This window comes from Solanum tuberosum, unplaced genomic scaffold, assembly GCF_000226075.1.
Source record: "Solanum tuberosum cultivar DM 1-3 516 R44 unplaced genomic scaffold, SolTub_3.0 scf00051, whole genome shotgun sequence".
Classification (NCBI taxonomy): domain Eukaryota; kingdom Viridiplantae; phylum Streptophyta; class Magnoliopsida; order Solanales; family Solanaceae; genus Solanum; species Solanum tuberosum.
The window spans coordinates 13,087-31,751 of NW_006238978.1; the positions used below are offsets into that span (position 1 = coordinate 13,087).

An 18,665-nucleotide genomic window follows, 5' to 3' on the forward strand; every position below is an offset into this window, starting at 1 on the left:
TTCTTCGACAGAAAATTATACTATTTATACATGATTAAAATTATGTTTAGGTATATATAATAGATCCCCTCATTCAAACCTCCTTCGATAGAAAATTATACTATTTATACATGATTAAAATTATATTTAGGTTTATATAATAGATGTTGAACCTCTTTCAACTTCTTCGTGTGTTTATTTCTTTATATTTTGAACCCTCTTCATAATAAATCTTGATTCCGTCACTGAGTCCTACCTAAAGGTCCTAATAGACCCACCTCCACTTCTCCACTTAATTATTGTGTCAAACTAGGTATCAAAAAAGGAAGAAATTAGGCATTCCTTTAAGGTGAAAAGAAAGATCCCCTCTTCTACGTACTATAATATAAAGCAAATTAGATCATGTGTTTCATTGCTAAACGTCAATAAATTATTGGAGACTTAAAAAGCTTATCAAATATTATTGTACTCCATATAATATATATTACATATATATTTTTTATTTTAATATTGAATTATTAAGTGAAAAATTCATTTAGAAAATGACACTCTTACGAATAGCCTCTTTTTTTTTTGTTTTCTATATATTTATATTTATTATCCCTAAAAGTGACTATTCAATATGCAATAACTTTTTTTGGCTTTGAAGAATTCTCAAGAAATGTATTTGTGACATACTTTTTATATAATTAGGATAAATAAATTGAAATAGCATAGCACCTCCCCTCTGTTCCAATTTATCGATAATCAAAAATGTTTTTCTTTGACTTTGAGTTTGTAATATTTTCATATGTCGTTAGAGTATTTTAAATTATCAATTGTTGTGACATATAACATATATTTTTACGCTCTTTCAAAATATATAGTTTTTTTTTTTCAAAAAGCTCAAGACTCGATATCTGAACTCATGATCAAATTTTTTTAAAAATTAGCTCTTGAAATTCAAATTATGTCACAGAAACTGGGACAAGATCAAAAGGAGTTTAGTTGATTGTAACATTACATTGGAGTTAAAAACCTATAGTCCCTTTCTAGTTGAAGAATTCACATTACAAAAGAACAAACTTTCTGGCAAGCATGTCTTAAATCATTTTATTGGGTCTGGACTATAATATATACTTAAATTGTCTTATTCTAAGAAAATTAGATATGCAAAGTTTTCATAAATTTTTGGGGAGAGGCTACATGTGCCTCTTGTAAAGGCACATTCAATTCCTTTAAATGATATCTGTTGCTAAAAACACGCGTATTTTTCATGTTCTTTTTCGATGAAATTCAAGCGAAATATACTTGTTGAAAACTATTTGTACAGAAATTTTTTTCTAGATTTTCAACGACATTTTAATGTACAAAGTGATGCTCACAAGTCACAACCATCAAATCATGCAATGAACCTTGTTAAACAACATTATTTAATATGTGTTTAATATATTTTTTTAATAAAATAATAATTGAATGACATTGCATCAATTAACATGCACCCACCTTTGATAATATATATATTATCTTTAAATTCGAAATCCGACTCTGAATATAACAAAGTTCTCCCATGCCCTTTCACTTTCAATAAGATCGACCTCTTAGTGGGGGTGCCCCACAGCCACAAGTGATAAGTTCTCACATGTTCACAAACTTTAGTGACATTTTATTCTAGGTTACGTTATCATTTGATAGATTAAAATTCACTTTATATCTTTCATGTACTTGGCATGAGTTCAAATGATGTCTATTCGAGCAGAGTGTTAACATGTGATATATTGCTATTGTGTATAACCGTGTCTAATGAGAAATGTGAAGAGGTCTGGGAATGAAAAACATTCCGTTGAAAGAGTTGTTGCTTTCAGAAATAAACTCTGTAATACATAAAACTTGAATGTTAGGTAAAAAAAATCAAAAGAATCAAGAGATGTGAAGGTTTTCTATGAACGGTAATATTCAATACGATATTAAAACTTTAATTTCTATAAACGTAATATTAATATTCGATATATCATTATTAAAATAGGTTTATATTATATCAGAGTTTAACATATTACACTTTATTAAGGTGGGGGTAGGGGGGGGGGGTTGTGATTTGTTATGAGTCCATTCTTGGATCAAGTCCAACCTAATTAAAGGTCCTAAAACTCAAAAGCCGGGCAAATTGGAATAGTTAATAACTCTATTATTAATTAACTCAATTCATTTGATTTCTCCAATTCAGATTATCTAAAAATTGACTTACTTTGATGAGATATTAGTCTAGATTAACTTATGAAAAAAATTGTCAGAAGCATTTGATAAATAACTTTTTGCTTGACATGTTAACAATTAAATATAGTCATATTAACGAAAAAATTGTTAATCTTTTTGATAATAATTACAAATTATTAGAAAACTAAAAGAAATGTTTAAAACTTTGTCATAATTTAACGAATTGAGATATGACACATATTTAGCCTAACTTAACCCAACCTATTTTAATCTAGTTTATAAGTTTTATAAAGTGGGATGATAAATTATTGATTTATCAACTAATTTCATTTTTATACATTCAAATTCAACCTAATCCCGCAATTTAAAACCCCTACACCCACCCTCATGTCTTCACTTCTATCATATTAGATATCAAAGGAACATAAAGAAAGACTCCCCCAACACACTAGATGTGTCTAATTGTTACACATACATATATAAAGGCCTCTTGTCAATTATAAAAATATTCATATAGATAATCCTAACTAAAATAAAAGGTATACATAATTGATTAATTGTGAGTTTTGGTTAGTCACAAGTCCATTTCTTTGGACCTAAAAATCTATATGAGATCGAAAATCTCTTAACACAATGAGTTTTCATCAAACTATCTCATAATTTCCAAAATAAATGAAGACTTTTTAGCACAATGACTTTTCTTTAAGATTGAATTGTCTCATAATTTTAATTAATTCGATTAAAGGACCATTAAAAATTAAGATAATTGTGTGTTTTGGCTAGCCACAAGTCTATTTCTTGGATCAAAACAAATAATAGAAAGAAGAAGATCTTTTTACACAATGACATTTCTTTAAAATTGAATTACCTCTTAATTTCAATTCGATTAAGGGACGATTATTTTCATTACCGATAAAAAAGACTCCACATAGCCCAACCCCACAACTCCACTTCTATCAAACTTGAAACAGAAAGTGTATTTTCTTTAGGCTAACTAGACACATGTCATACTTACAAAGTCTTGTTGTTAATACAAAATCCAAATATAGCTCACGGCTCACACAAAACCATAAGAATTTTTTTTATTTTTTTTGATAATTCTAAAAGTTCTTGAACAATACTTATGTCATCTCTTACGTCAATTTAGCAAGTTATATACCACAAAAATCTTAATATACCAGTGTGTTTTACATCATACAAAGGCAGCAAATACTGTCCATACTTAACCCACCCCAAAAAGGAAACAAAAATAAAAAAATAAAAAAATTAGAATTTAAATTTAATCTCTGAAATTTTTAATATTGAACTTGTTATGCTATGATAATCATAACTTTAAATTTAATATTGTTGAAATATTGAAGGTTTTTTCACGTAAGACGGCCAAAATTAATTAAGATCCGCCCAACCAACTCAAGTTTGCGAGAGTATTTTGACTCATTAAAAATCTTGTTTATATTTTTTATTTGATATTTTATAATTATAAATTTATAATAATGAAAAATATAACTATGTTTCGTTACATACTTAAGTATATTATGAAAATAAGTAATGAAATAAAAATTGAATGGATTGAATTATAATTCATTTATTAGTCGATTTTAGTCTAAATAATGGATAAAAAATTAATTTATTAACTTAAATCATTTAAATCAGTACTATCATTTAATACGTATTTGTATAAATATATAAATATATATTTCGCATTAAAAATACTAATTCGGATGAACACATCCTATCTCAAATTTCATGTTCCCTAAGCTGAAATATGAATAATGCCATTCATTATCCTTAGCGGAAATTCACATGTTTGAACACTTCGAATCCTTATCTAGATTTCAATTATTATCAAGAAACTATTTTAAATAATTTGCATATTATAATGATGGTACTATTTTTAGTTGGTTTTGAATTATTTATTATTATTTTTATAATTGAGAGTTTTTAGTGCTCAAAAAGTGAAGGTTCAAATCATGTTGTCTTTGTCATCTTCCTAAAATTAAATTACTATTTCTTTGCATGCGTTAATAGTATGTAGTCCTTTTTTTTCCTAACGTACGAGTTTGATCGTATTCACTAATTTTAACTCAATTCTCATATGATTGAGAAATATAATAATTTGTTTATATAACATGATTATTGTTATTGTTATACGAGATTATTGTTCTAAAATTTCAAATTCATATCCGGTCGTCTTTATTTGTTATGAAATTTGAATGCAATGTATATTCTGTTTTTTATCTTAATTATGTATTTTTTTAATTTTTCATTCAGTATTGAATTCTTTTTGGACTCGACTAATTCAATTACTCAGACACTCTCTATCAAAAGCAATATCATTCTCAAGATTTGAACCTAAAATCTCTAATTAAGAGTTTAAAAATGCACCACTTCATTATAACCTTTGGTGATTAACAATAAAAAAAAACTTAAATTCTTTCATAATATATCATGATTGGCCTCTCCAATAGTGTACAAAATAACATGTTCCCGTACCAAACAAATATTGATCACGAGAAAAGATATTGTTTTCACTATCCACAAAACTAAAAATAAAATTGAGTGAATTTCATATTTCTAGGGTAAAAATATATATATTTATATATAGTGATGAATTCGAAAATTTTGTTAGGATCTAATAAAAGAAGTATTCAACTTCCTAAAATAATTTTTCATGCTTGAGGAGAGACAAATGTTAATTTAATCAGATAATTTTTTATAATTAATACTACTAATTGATAGTTGATCAGTATGTTAAAAGAAACAACTACTTTTACGTATTTAGTAAATAAAAATAAAATTCTTTAATTACAAGTAAGTTGAGATTAATTATATGAATTCTCCCTGCATATAAAAAAACTTGAGAAAGTTCAGACCACATATTTTGTTTTTATCTTCCTTGTACCGAGGAATATGGAATGTGGTGAGATGGTTTGAAGTTTAGGAGTTTTAAATGGGGAATGAAAAAAAATACTTTTGAGAATGTCGTTCTCAAAATTGAACTCTGCAATGCACGACTTAAATATAAATATCGAACACTAAGTTAAAAACAGAAAAAAAGTAGTTGTACAAAATTGCTGATGCTATTAGCTATATATAACAAATTATGTAATGAAATAGCTGAACTTTCTGGAATAAAGGCTATGGAAATAGGATAAAATGTTACAATCAGATAGAGTATACATCTGTCTTGACCTTGTTTGTCACATTAGAATCCTCTATGATCCTTCTCTCCTAGCTAAGAACCATATATTATTTCCACACACACATAATATATACATATTTTCTTCATTTTCACTCGATATATGGTACATGAGCCTGACTAAAAATGAATTCACGAACTTAAATGATAAATTAAAACACTTTTTGATAAATATAAATACAGAGGTGAACCTAGCTAGGATTTGAATACTTTGGGTGCACCAAATATTATTTTAGCTCAAATATGAGCTCTAAAATAAACTTAAATTAAAAACAGTGAAAATAAACACTCTGGCTGGATTCAAACCCATGTCTCACGGGTGGATCCTCTAGATTGTATCAGTAGTACAATGACACTCCTATACTTTTTATGGGTGCACTGTTAATTATATCATAATTTCTGTCAGTTTCTCAAGATAGATATACATATATATACATCATTTTTTTCAAAGTTAACAGGTGCGCGTGCACACCCTAGAAGGGTGGGTGCACCTCTGGGATCATATCAAGATCTATGCATATAATAACTCTCTAAATTTCTATGTGTAGTTTGGTAATATGAAAAAAGCAAATGACCTACCATAATAAATCAAAATACATTAATGTTGTACACATTAATCATGTCAATACCATAGTCTATAAGTTAAATTCTTTAAACCTAAAATTGGAAATATGAAAAATATATAAAATAAGTTTTTTTTTTTTTTTTTTTTTTTTTACAAATAATAGAAGCTGCCAGTTAACAACTGCCCTCCTAATCACCTCCCCCAATAATACAAACTAGGAAATGCGAAAGAATAAGACTAATTAACTTGTACATATACTAGATACAAGACCACGTGCTAGCACGGGGCCCAATATAAGTTATTAATTTTTTTGTCTCAATTTATGTGATTCATGAAACTTAAGAAGTTATCAAAAAATTTATGACTTTAAAAATATTTTAAGTTGTTAATTATTGCAATTTATAGTACTTTTTTACATCATTTTAACAATAATATATATTATTCTCTATGTTTCAATTGTGGCATATATAGGATTTCAAAAGTTAACCTTTTTTTATGTCTTTTAAATATATTAAACTGTTAATTGTTGTAATTTGTAATACCTTTTTAACGTAATTTTCAAATAATGTATGTATGACTTTAAAAATATTTTAAGTTGTTAATTAGTGTAATTTATAGTATTTTTTTACATAATTTTAACAATAATATATATTATTCTCTTTATTTCAATTTATGTGGCATATATAGGATTTCAAAAGTTAAACTTCGGTTAATTATTGTAATTTATTGTACCTTTTTAACGTAATTTTCAAATAATATGTGTTACTTTCCAAGTTTCCATGTCCCAAGTTATGTGGCATTGATAGACTTTTTAGAGTCAAGTGATTTTTTTTATATGTATTTTTAAAAAAATTTAAATTGTTAATTATTGTGATTTATAGTACTTTTTACGTCAATTTCAAAAAATATATGTTTATCATCTAACCCATTTTATGTGGTACCAATAGAATGTGAAGAATCAATCAATTTTTTAATATAACTTTTAAATATTTATGTTGTTAATTATTGTGATTTATAATTTTATTTATATAATTTTTAAATCTATAACCAACAAAAAGAATAAGAGAAATAAATTTAACACAGAAAATTACTAAATAGTTATGAAAAATATTACTATTACACTCTACTACTTATACAAATGTTTAAATGGAAACTGAATGAGCCGACATAGTAAAGTGAGCCCATGAGTTGGGCCCACACAATTCAAGAGAAAGAATAATCTTTTGATAGGACACATAAGTCATTATGTAAAATATTGATTGTTTTTTTGGTTTAATAAGGAAAAAGTACACCTTTAAAGCAAAAGGATACAAAGGCTTAAGGAAAAAGTAGAAAGTTCCAAAAATGCCCTTTGTCATACAAGCAGGCATGTTGACGAAGACACTTGTAGACTCTTATATATAGTAAGTAATAGTAATAAAGTAATTTGCATAATACTCCCTAAAAAAAATAATCATGTCACAATGTTTTAATAATAAACCAATATTTAATCTTGCATGCCCACTTTGTCTAATTTTAAGCTGGATGTCTAAACAGTAGGAAATTATTGTCCCATCTATTATGTTTCATATGAAACTTCTCTTTTTGAATTAGTTATAAAATTTTACCCCCCCCCCCCCCCTTTTTTTTTTTTTTTTTTTTTTTTTTTGCTGGATGTCTAAACAGTAGGAAATTATTGTCCCATCTATTATGTTTCATATGAAACTTCTCTTTTTGAATTAGTTATAAAATTTTACCCCCCCCCCCCCTTTTTTTTTTACTATCAAGTGGTTGAACGTCTCTTTCCTCCCATCTTAATCTGAAAATTATTTACTATTAAATTACTCATTTTATTTTTAATGACATACATTTATAACATGATATATCACGTTTAAGATCACAGGTTTAAAAGTTGTTTTGATATGACAAATAGGAAGATTTGACTGTTTTTGATCGAGGTTAAGACGTTGTCGGTTACTATTCATGAAACAATCACTTATTATAATACGATTCACTTTTTTATATGTGAAGGTCTTTTTTTCTTTCTTAAAATTTTATATTCAGCCAAACACATGTAAGAATGATTTTAAAACAAAAAAAAAAACAATCACAAGTCATCAAGAGTATTTTAAATATATTTAATTTCTAGATATTCATGATGTATAGTTTATTAGGTCATAATGGTATATTTTGGAACTTAAAAAAATGAGACATGTTATATACAAAATTTAAGCTCTGGCATATCCTATAAATAGTGGAGCTTTAGGAATCATTTAGAACACACAATTACATACAAATATGGAAGTGATGAATAAGAAGAAAGTTAACTCCTCTAGAAGGATGAAGGGTGGAATGATCACTATGCCCTTCATATTTGGTTAGTTCACTCTTCTCTTTTCTTTTTCCTTTTTTTTTTGAATCTTGAAATTACAAACAATTTGTATAGCTATAGTTTCTTAGGCAATCTGGTGTACAAAGTATTTTGTGTTAGCAGAGTACTAAAAAGTCAGGAAAGGGTCACACCTCAAGAGGTTTGATGTAAACAATATAATCCTAATGCAAGTATTACTGACTTTTTTCACGACTCAAACATGTGGTTCTTTTTTTTTTCAACTTTTCACTCAATTTTTTTGTGAATCTTGAAATTACACGCATTTTGTATAGTTTCTTGAATAATAAAAGGCAATCCGATGTACAAAGCATTATGAGTCCAGTGAAGGGCTACACCGTACCCCATGGAAACAGACTTGTAATATATAAATATAACAGAGATAACTTTATCATTGCTCCAACACTCTTCTTTGTGTATATAGCTTCTTGAATACTAAGTGAAATTGAACTTAATGTTCTTTTCTTGTGTGTAGCAAATGAGATATGTGAGAAATTGGCAGTGGTGGGATTTGGTACAAATATGGTCATTTACTTGACAAATGAGCTCCATCTTCCATTAACAAAAGCAGCAAACACACTTACAAATTTTGGTGGCACTGCAAGTTTGACACCATTGATTGGAGCTTTTATTGCTGATACTTTTGCTGGAAGATTTTGGACTATAACTGTTGCTTCTATCATCTACCAAATTGTAAGTCTCTCTCTCTCATTTTCTTTTCCAGAGTTTAACTTCTATGCACTGACAGTAAAGACGGATCAAAAGGAGAGTATCAATTACGAGTTCGAACGAATTTACTAACTTCTGTTTAGACTATGTAGTTGTATTATGAAATTCACTTTAAATACATATAAATATTTAACTGTGAACCCAGTAACTATGACGTCTATGAGTTTGGTGGTAAATTCAGAATTCATAAACTCCAAATTCTGACCTTGCTTCTGAGTTTGATAGTGCAAAATATTTACCTGCTATAACAGATTAAAATATTTTTAGTAATTTTTGCTTATATTATTAATTATGTGAGCAAGTTGACTTCTTTTAATTTTTTGAGGTTAGATGCTAAAGTAAATATGACATATAGTTTGATGTTTCATAGTATGCATAATTTAGTTGTATCAAGTAACACTCAAATTATTAGTGTGAGGGGTTGTAATATTTTTGACTACTTTCTTGAAACACTTATTAAATGGCTTATTTATCTTCTTTGATAAGCTTGTAATGGATAAGATATATATGGTGAATGACTTAATTTGGATAGGCAAAAACCTTGGTAGTTTGGTTTCATATTGAATTTACAGTAAATATATTATTACTGTGATCAGTTCACTTCTCTTCTTGTCTTTTCAAACTCGAGCTAAATATAAATAAATTTATTTTAACGTATATCATAGCAGGTAATCAACTTTATTTTTTGATTTCCACTAGATACTTTAAATGGAAAGCTACATATAATTATCATCTGAGTGATTTGATAGTATAACAAATTATTTTACAGTACTATCATCAGTATACAAAAGTTAAACTCTTTCATATTATCATATAACATGTACAATGAACTTTCCTAGTTCAAAATTCAGGGGTGGAGCTAGAGTGTAGTATGTTAATTCGGTAAAATTAAACTTACTAGTAGTGTTGGTTCAAAATTTGTATATGTCTTAAAATAGTTATTTAACATATACAAATTGTTAACTTTAGAACTCAGTAACTCAAAAGGACTAAAATCTCGAACCCCCTTTTGATTTTAATTTCAGGGCATGATCATTTTAACATTATCAGCAATACTTCCACAACTAAGGCCACCATCATGCAAAGATGATGAATATTGCAAAGAAGCAAATTCAAGTCAATTAGCCATCTTATATGTGTCATTACTCTTAACAGCCTTTGGGTCAGGTGGAATTAGGCCATGTGTTGTTGCATTTGGGGCAGACCAATTTGATGAAAATGATCCAAATCAAAAAACACAAACATGGAAATTCTTTAATTGGTACTATTTTTCTATGGGATTTTCAATGCTTGTGGCTGTCACAGTAATTGTTTATATTCAAGATAATATTGGATGGGGTATTGGATTTGGTGTCCCAACAATTGCTATGCTTATATCAATTGTTGTTTTTATATTTGGATACCCTTTGTATAGAAATTTGGATCCTGCTGGTAGCCCTTTCACTAGGCTAGTGCAAGTTTGTGTTGCTGCCTACAAGAAGAGAAAATTGGATATGGTAAATGATACTAATTTGCTTTATCAAAATCAAGAACTTGATGCTGATATTTCTACTGCTGGCAAGCTTGTTCACACTAAGCAAATGAAGTAAGTCATTTTCTTCTTCCGAGTTTAAGTTTTGTGCACTGACTGACTGTGTATGTTTTTTAGACTGTCAGTTACAATTAGCATGCAATATATGTTGCTCAGACTCTTTTAAAATATTGTAACATGCGTGTTGGATCCTCTGAATATATTTTGGAGGATTGACATGAGTGTGTCAGCCTTTTTGAAGAGTACAAGAACCATAGCTTACAACAATAGGTAACTCTTCATATGGTCACTAAAGATTATGGTGATAAAAATTGGTAAAAATAGTATTTTGTTAGTGTATATGACATTTTCTTTAAAGTTAACTTATATACATCGATAGTGTACACCTAAAATATAACAATATGTAATTTCTTATAATAAGTGAAAGTAATTACCTGTAAAATGAAACAGATAATTTACTATAACATGTTAAATTACACGTATAGTATAAATAACTTTTACATTGTCGGTGTGTATAAGTTAATTCTTTTTGTTTGTTTAGCAAATCCATCACATGTTAGTGTTGCACCTTCAATAATGGAGAGGAATCTTGTGTGAATAATTGATATAATTACACATAAGATACCAGTAAAAAATGAAGAGCTCAATATATTAGAATATTCTGTATGCTAACGTTGATTAAATTTAATTTCTTTTTAAGGAGATAACTTTTTTCTCTCTTTTATGATAAGTCAAATGTCTTGCTATTAAATTTAATCAATCATCAATCAATTTGTACATGTATGTCTATTAATTGTGTGGCCAAAAACATTATGTGAATAAATGTTGTCTGTCCTGTTATTTGTCTTTATTTTCATGTCTTTGTACACCCCATCAAAATCAAGATTCATTGAATTTTATTCACATTTCCCATTTAATTTATTTTTTATTATTTTCATGGCTTCAATAATGTTGCAAGAATCAGTACTGAAGCCATTAAAAATCAAAAAACAAGTTGATTAATACTGCCAAAAGTTGTGTCTTTTGGAAGTGTACTACTCCCTCTGTCCCAATTTATGTGACTTACTTTTCTTTTTAGTCGGTCCCAAAAAGAATGACACATTTTTATATTAAGTAACAATTTAATTATAAAATGTCTATTTTTTCTTAAATTTCGTACCGAGTCAAACTACCTCACATAAAATGGGACGGAGGGAGTATCAAATTGGAGTTAATTTGTAAGCAAATGTAAAAGATCTTAGTCAAATTTGGATGACTGCTTGGACTCTTTAAAAATTTCGACAAATACGTGTTCGATCCTCCAAAAAATAGTATATTTTTCGAGGGTCCGACACGACTGCGATAATGTTTTTAGAAAATCCAAGCAACATAGGCCTTAACTCCTAATGTTAGACTTAACATGTTTCATTATGATGTAGACCTGATCATTAAAGGCAACATGCTAATGTCTTTAAAAAAATCTTCAAACAACCATCATCCTCACGATTAACGAGTACTGTATTATGTGATCATCTCATTTAAAAGTTTAACGTTTTTTTTTTCAGATTCTTGGACAGAGCAGCAATAGTAACAGAGGAGGATAACCCGAAATCTCCCAATCTATGGAGGCTAAACACGGTCCATCGCGTAGAAGAGCTAAAATCGATCATAAGAATGGGTCCAATATGGGCATCAGGGATCATCCTGATCACAGCATACGCACAACAACACACATTCTCAGTCCAACAAGCCAAAACAATGGACAGACACTTGATAAATTCCTTCGAAATTCCAGCTGCCTCGATGACTGTCTTCACATTAACAACAATGTTATGCACCGTTGCCTTCTATGACCGCGTATTTGTCCCTATTGCACGTAAGTTCACTGGACTCGAAAGAGGAATCTCTTTCCTAAGCAGAATGGGAATTGGATTCTTCATATCTGTCCTAGCCACTTTAGTAGCTGGATTTATTGAAGTTAAACGAAAAAATGTTGCATCAACTTATGGACTAGTCGATAAACCAAAATCAATAGTTCCAATTTCAGTATTTTGGCTTGTGCCACAATATTGTCTACATGGTATAGCTGAGGCATTTATGTCAATTGGACATCTTGAATTTTTCTATGATCAAGCTCCAGAGAGTATGAAAAGTACAGCCACCGCGTTATTTTGGACATCGATTTCAGCTGGGAATTATTTGAGTACATTTCTGGTAACGTTAGTTCATAAATTTACTTCAGGACCGAGAAGAACCAATTGGCTGCCTGATGATAACTTGAATAAGGGGAAATTAGAGTATTTTTACTGGTTAATTACAATTCTACAAGTGGTTAATTTGATTTACTATTTGTTTTGTGCAAGATTATATACTTTTAAGCCTATTCAGATGGACAAAACAGAGGATTTGGAGACTAAAAAAGATGGGATTGAACTTGTAAACAATGTTTAGTTTGTATTTTGTAACTTTAGTTTATAGTATTATTATGTAATAGTTTTTAGTTTATGAGGAAAGAAAATAATGGTTATGAATAGTTGAATGTAATAATTATTAATAGATGGAATAGTAAGACTTTGACTACTTCTCTTACGAACTTAAGTTATATGTGCATGAATTTATCACTCGTATGTGCATGAACTTCAAGCAAAATTGACTGTTATGGCTGAACTCCAGTCATGTCATATGTCCGCTAATTTTAGATACTGTATGTCTGATGTTATTTTAAAGTCGACAAATTTTTAAAATTTTATGCACTATATATCAATATGACTTATAAATGATGATCCAAAATCGGGTATATGTACATTTCGGCCAACCCGTTTACAAATTGGGTCTAGCCCATGAGAAAAAGAATTTGGGTTAGCCCATTTTGAAAGACTAGGCCCATTTTGAAGATTTTGGGCCTTAACCAACTTAATGTTAGCTCCGTCATTTCTATCAAAACTGAATATTATATTTAAAATATATTTATGTGAAAACAACGATTTTAAAATATCGTTTTCAAAAATCTATTTCTTATTTAATATTTATACTCTTTTTTGTTTTTTTTCAAGATCTTATTTTTATCATTTATTTTTTGTTTGAAATATTTCATTCCTTTCCACTTAGGTACATACACTATATCAACTCTCATGTTCTTAAATTTCCTACCTGTAACTACTAGTCAATAGGGGTATTGATGACATTATTGACACTTTTACTCTCACCATCTATTTTTACCTATCTGGTATTAACTTGTACGCCTCTTAAAATGTAATAATAAATAGAACGACAATTCTATTATATTGCTCTTTTAATATAATAATAATATTTTTTTAAATACATTAATGACTAGAGTTAATAATAAAAATAAATTATGAATTAATAAAAAATATTTTTATTATAATTGTACGAATAAATGTGGTCGGTGTAGTAATTTATTTTTTTAACCACAAATTTACATAAATATGAAGTCTAACTTTGAATTCATTGATTTGTGGACTTTTATTAGTAATGAATTCGACAACCACCAAATTTTGACTTTAAGCTCATTGTGTAACGTATTTTAGGAGGAATTGCATTTCAACCATATAGAGTGGAACCAATTTAATCATCCAATTGGGGAACATACAACAACTTCACTTTAGAAAAAACATGAACTATCAACCAGAAGAATAATAATATATCTAATATAATTTTACGAATGAGGTATGGAAAAATTGAGGTATAAGCAAATTTTATTTCTATTTTGTATAAGGTAAAAAGGTTGTTTTCGATAAATCATCTGCTTTGTTAGTGTTTTCAAAATAGGTTTGAGAAAAATATGAGAGAAAAAAACAAAAGTCTATGATGAAAATACTAAAGAAAATAAGGTGTTCTAAACTAGAAACCTGTTCTCCCATGTAAAAAGAGAAATTGTTTGGTTATCTACTCATGTTCTATCCTAATTTTCTACCTTTGCGCCCTCTTATCTAGGATCATATCTTCGATGAGCTAACATGTGTCATGTCCTGTCTAATATCTCTTCAGTCTTTCTCGGTCTACCTCTACCATTCATAGACCTAACATTGCAACCACTCGCACTTCCTCATTATGCAGCATCTATGTTCGAATCATCTCAGCCTTACTTCACGCATCTTATACAACAAAGAGGTCACTTTCATTGTACCTCATATATCTTCGCTTTTAATCATAGCTCTCACAATATATCCACACATCCATTTAAGTATCTTCATTTTCGTTACTTTCATCTTTTAAACATTTGAACTTTTGACTAGCCAGAAATTAAAGTTGAAGTATCAAGGGTCCAAATTCAAAATGATTTTGAATGATATATATCGTAGTGTAAAAGAAATATTATTTGTTATCAAGCTTAACATGTAATTGTAAGTCAGTTATCATTTTCTTTTACAAAGTTAGAAGATAATACTTACCATAGAAACTTAACTTATAAGTAATTTGAGTCTGTTATAATAATTTTTTCAACCACAATACATGGAGCTTAAATAGGGTTAAACCCCTTCTAAATGACTATTATATCATGTTTTGGACTAGTAATATAGTAATTATTCATAGATGTAACAATAATAACAACGATAACATTTTTAGTGTAGTTTTACAAGTATAATTTGGAGAGATGATGTTTCTGATAACATTTTTAGTATAGTTTTACAAGTATAATTTGGAGAGATGATGCTTCTGATAGGTTTGTTTAAGAAAAATGATTTGAAAATAGATTACTCCCTCTGTCTCAATTTATGTCACACGTTTCATTTTTCGAGAGTCAAATAGTTTAAATTTGATATAAAAAAATTGCTCATAGAATTTTTAAATTTTTTAAAATAAAATTTATATATTTGTAAATTACGTAGTCACAATAATTGACGATTCAAGATATTTAAAAGATATATGAAAAATTACGGTAAAAAATAGACTTGTTTGAATTTCGAAATGCAAAATGTGTCATATAAATTGAAATAGAGAGAAAATAAATTAGCTTAATATATGTGTAATTAATAATTTGATACGATACATCATTAGTCATAATTAGTAATTACAACCCATCCGAGCCAATTAAAATGGGAGAAAAAACATATTAAGACTCAAAATACTCCTAATAATTAACCATAAAAGATAAATAAAAATAATTCGATCCAATAAAAATGAAAAAAAAGAACATATTATCAAATTATTATAATTTTATAAGTTATCTGGAAATCCCCTAATAGTTAAGCCAAAAAAAAAATTAAATTAATTGGCTTCTGAATTCGGATCAGTAACCGGGTCAGCGTTAAGATCCAAACCCGCATTATCTTCCACGCTTTCTCTCTCTTTAACGCCGTCAACAGCCCGTTTAAAATCCTCCTGCCGGAAATTCGGACTCCACGGTTTCGCCGCCGTCAGATTTCTCCCGGCGCCACCGCCCTCGGCGTTTCCCTTCTCGAAATACTTAACCGCCACACGTATTCTCCGCAGTATAGCGTAGAACTCCTCCACTTCTTCGTCCTCCACCGCCGTCGTCACCGATGCCGCCGTTCCATCGTTTTTCTCCGTTTTAATTTGCTTTTTTGGTTCGATCTCTCCGTCGTGTATATATTTCCGTTTATGTACCTCCATAATTTTTAGCTGAATTTTGAATTTTCCGGTGAAGGGTAGAAAAATTGAGTTGTTAATATTTGTAATTTGTGAATAGGAATTTGGAAGAATTGAATTCTGGCGTGTGGTAATATGTGTAATTTTATAGTGAATTTCGTGGAAAGTCGTAAACAGTGTAAAACGTATTGATGATGTAGTCAGGTGTCGTAAGCAAAAATATCTCATGCCAAATGTCAAACAAATGTGGGTTCACGTGAAATAGGGACATTTAAATTTTAGGAGGTCGTTTGGTAGACGAGATGAGATAAGTAAAGATATATCGACAGATTATTTTATATCACTTTCTATATAAGATAATAGTCATTTGAAAGATGGTGGGATGAAATAATCTTGAAATTAGCTGGTACTTTAAACTACAACAAGCTTCGATCTTTGGGTAATCCCACAAATTAGATCTAGGAAGCTCGATAGATCATTGCTCGAATCCTACTTATTTATTACTAAATGTTTAGAGATATTTGATTGTGAAGGTAGCTATTAACTATTGTATATTATCTTGAAATTGTTTTAAAAAATAAATAAATTTTAAATATTGAATTTGTTTCTAAGCTTATTTGATAAAACAATATGAATTTGTTTCTTTTAAAAGATAAAAAGGATCTAGTATTTGGTAATATGATCTGTATGTTAATATTCTTCAAATCTGAATTATTGATTTGGTCTAAAGATAACATAATAAACAATAATTTTCGGAAATAAATATAAAATCATAATCAATCTCATTAATAATTTCTGACAAGCTATTAATTTATGAAAAAAATAAAATATTAGAGATGACATCAGTCTTTCTCGTCATCGTTGGTGGCGTATATGTTTATACTTTTTCTAAACAATAAAATAAAATGGCGTGTCAAAATTTCATGTAATGCATTTTGTGTGTGCCACATGTACTGATGTACACATGGCGAATTTATTATTATAGCTTATGATTTGACAGAAATTAAAAACTTTGATCCGTAATAATAATTTATGATCGAAATATATAAACTTAAACCTTGAATTTATCGCAAGATTGGAGCATTTTGATAGTAAGTTTCACGACTCAGTAACTTTAACACATATTTTTTCAATAACTTGCTCTCTTTTTTTTAATTTAATATTCATAAACTTAAAAAATGTGCCCATGAGATAAACACAAGTTGCGGTGAATCATAATTCACAAGGTGGTTAAAATATTATTTTGACTAGGTTACCCATAAACTGGTGTGGACTTTAAGATCTTTTAATATTGTTTCCATATTAGTTTAGTCTTGAATTGGTAATATGCCAAATAATTAGTTGGTAAGGTATCAATTCATGAAAAAAATATTAGGTCTAAAAGGTTAAAAAATATTTTCTTTCTCCCTAATTACTTGTCTAAATTTTCTTTTTTAGTTGTCCCTAATTACTTGTCTATTTTGACAAATCAAGAAAGGACAATTCTTTTTTGTCTATTATACCCTCAATTAATTACTTTGAAATATGTAGAACTTTTTTGAAAATTTTTAAATTTTTAATTCATCCACTTCATAATTAACAGGGTTAAAGTGGTAAACTCACTATGTTAATTATTGTTTTCTTAATAGGTGTGTCAATTTAAAAGTGGACAAGTAATTAAGAACCTAAGGAATATATGAGCAAGCATTAAATCGAGTTTAATATGGTCCGATAGATAGGGTACATAATTTTCTTATGAGTTATATCTGCAAATCTTTTTAAAAATAAGGATAAAATGCCTAAAAAGACATTTGCATAAATCAGCTAATATTAAAGGGTCCGTTTTTGTTTGCTGTTTTGTGTGCCAAATATTACTTTTTACATTTCTTATTACCTTAGATTATTTCACCAATTATATATGCTTAATTTTGTATTCATAGTGTAGTGGGAGGAATAAAATCCGTCTATTTCTATAATAAAAGATTTTGAGTTCAAGCTCTAAAACGAAGAAATTTTTAATAATAAACATTTCTCTTTTTGACGGATCATATAATAAAAGTCATTGTGAGTATAATATTGAAAGTCTATTTAGTTAATATTAAAATAAGTAGACTTTGTTAGTTCCATAATTGTTTAAAAGACTCTACAATATAATACTATCGTTGGTCTTTCTTTGAGGTTCTTCTTAATTTATTCTCCATATTTGTTTTTAAAACGTTACTTTCTTGACTTGGTTCTTCTTTTAAGGTTATATAGTTTATTCCGGTTATTATTAAATTACCACTTGCATAATATTAATTGAGTGAATGGGTTACATGAAACAACCTCTTTATCTGAATATGATAGGTAAGGGTGTACAAAATCGAACCAAAAATCGAATCAAACCGCAGATCGAGTCAAATTGAGAAAAACCCGACTAGTGATTGGTTTGACTTGGTTTGGTATTGGAAAAAAAAAACCCGACTATATTTGGGTTGGTTTGGTTTTAACTTAAAAAAACCAACCCGACATTATATATATAATTTTAAAATTTTATTTTATACATAAAAATATTTACTTTGATATAATTTTT

The 18,665-nt window shown here is 28.5% G+C and overlaps 2 protein-coding genes across 2 annotated transcripts; one reads left to right on the plus strand and one right to left on the minus strand.

The window, feature by feature from the left end:
* The first annotated feature begins 8,109 nt into the window (after nt 1-8,109).
* Nucleotides 8,110-13,123, plus strand: LOC102601790 (protein NRT1/ PTR FAMILY 3.1). The gene is made up of 4 exons (XM_006344063.2): nt 8,110-8,292; nt 8,780-8,997; nt 10,059-10,618; nt 12,109-13,123. The coding sequence occupies exons 1-4, from the start codon at nt 8,214-8,216 to the stop codon at nt 12,992-12,994; spliced, it is 1,743 nt and encodes a 580-aa protein (XP_006344125.1). The 5' UTR covers nt 8,110-8,213; the 3' UTR covers nt 12,995-13,123.
* Nucleotides 13,124-15,617: 2,494 nt separating this feature from the next.
* Nucleotides 15,618-16,247, minus strand: LOC102602124 (uncharacterized). Its single transcript, XM_006344064.2, has one exon. The coding sequence runs from the start codon at nt 16,136-16,138 to the stop codon at nt 15,773-15,775; it is 366 nt and encodes a 121-aa protein (XP_006344126.1). The 5' UTR covers nt 16,139-16,247; the 3' UTR covers nt 15,618-15,772.
* Between the last annotated feature and the right edge of the window lie 2,418 nt (nt 16,248-18,665).

Excerpts from the sequence above, each read along its gene's own strand:
- LOC102601790 (XM_006344063.2), top strand. The coding sequence starts at position 8,214 with ATGGAAGTGATGAATAAGAAGAAAGTTAACTCCTCTAGAAGGATGAAG. Across the intron at positions 8,293-8,779 it reads CACTATGCCCTTCATATTTG|CAAATGAGATATGTGAGAAA; the intron begins GTTAGTTCACTC and ends TCTTGTGTGTAG. Across the intron at positions 10,619-12,108 it reads GTTCACACTAAGCAAATGAA|ATTCTTGGACAGAGCAGCAA; the intron begins GTAAGTCATTTT and ends TTTTTTTTTCAG.
- LOC102602124 (XM_006344064.2), bottom strand. The coding sequence starts at position 16,138 with ATGGAGGTACATAAACGGAAATATATACACGACGGAGAGATCGAACCA.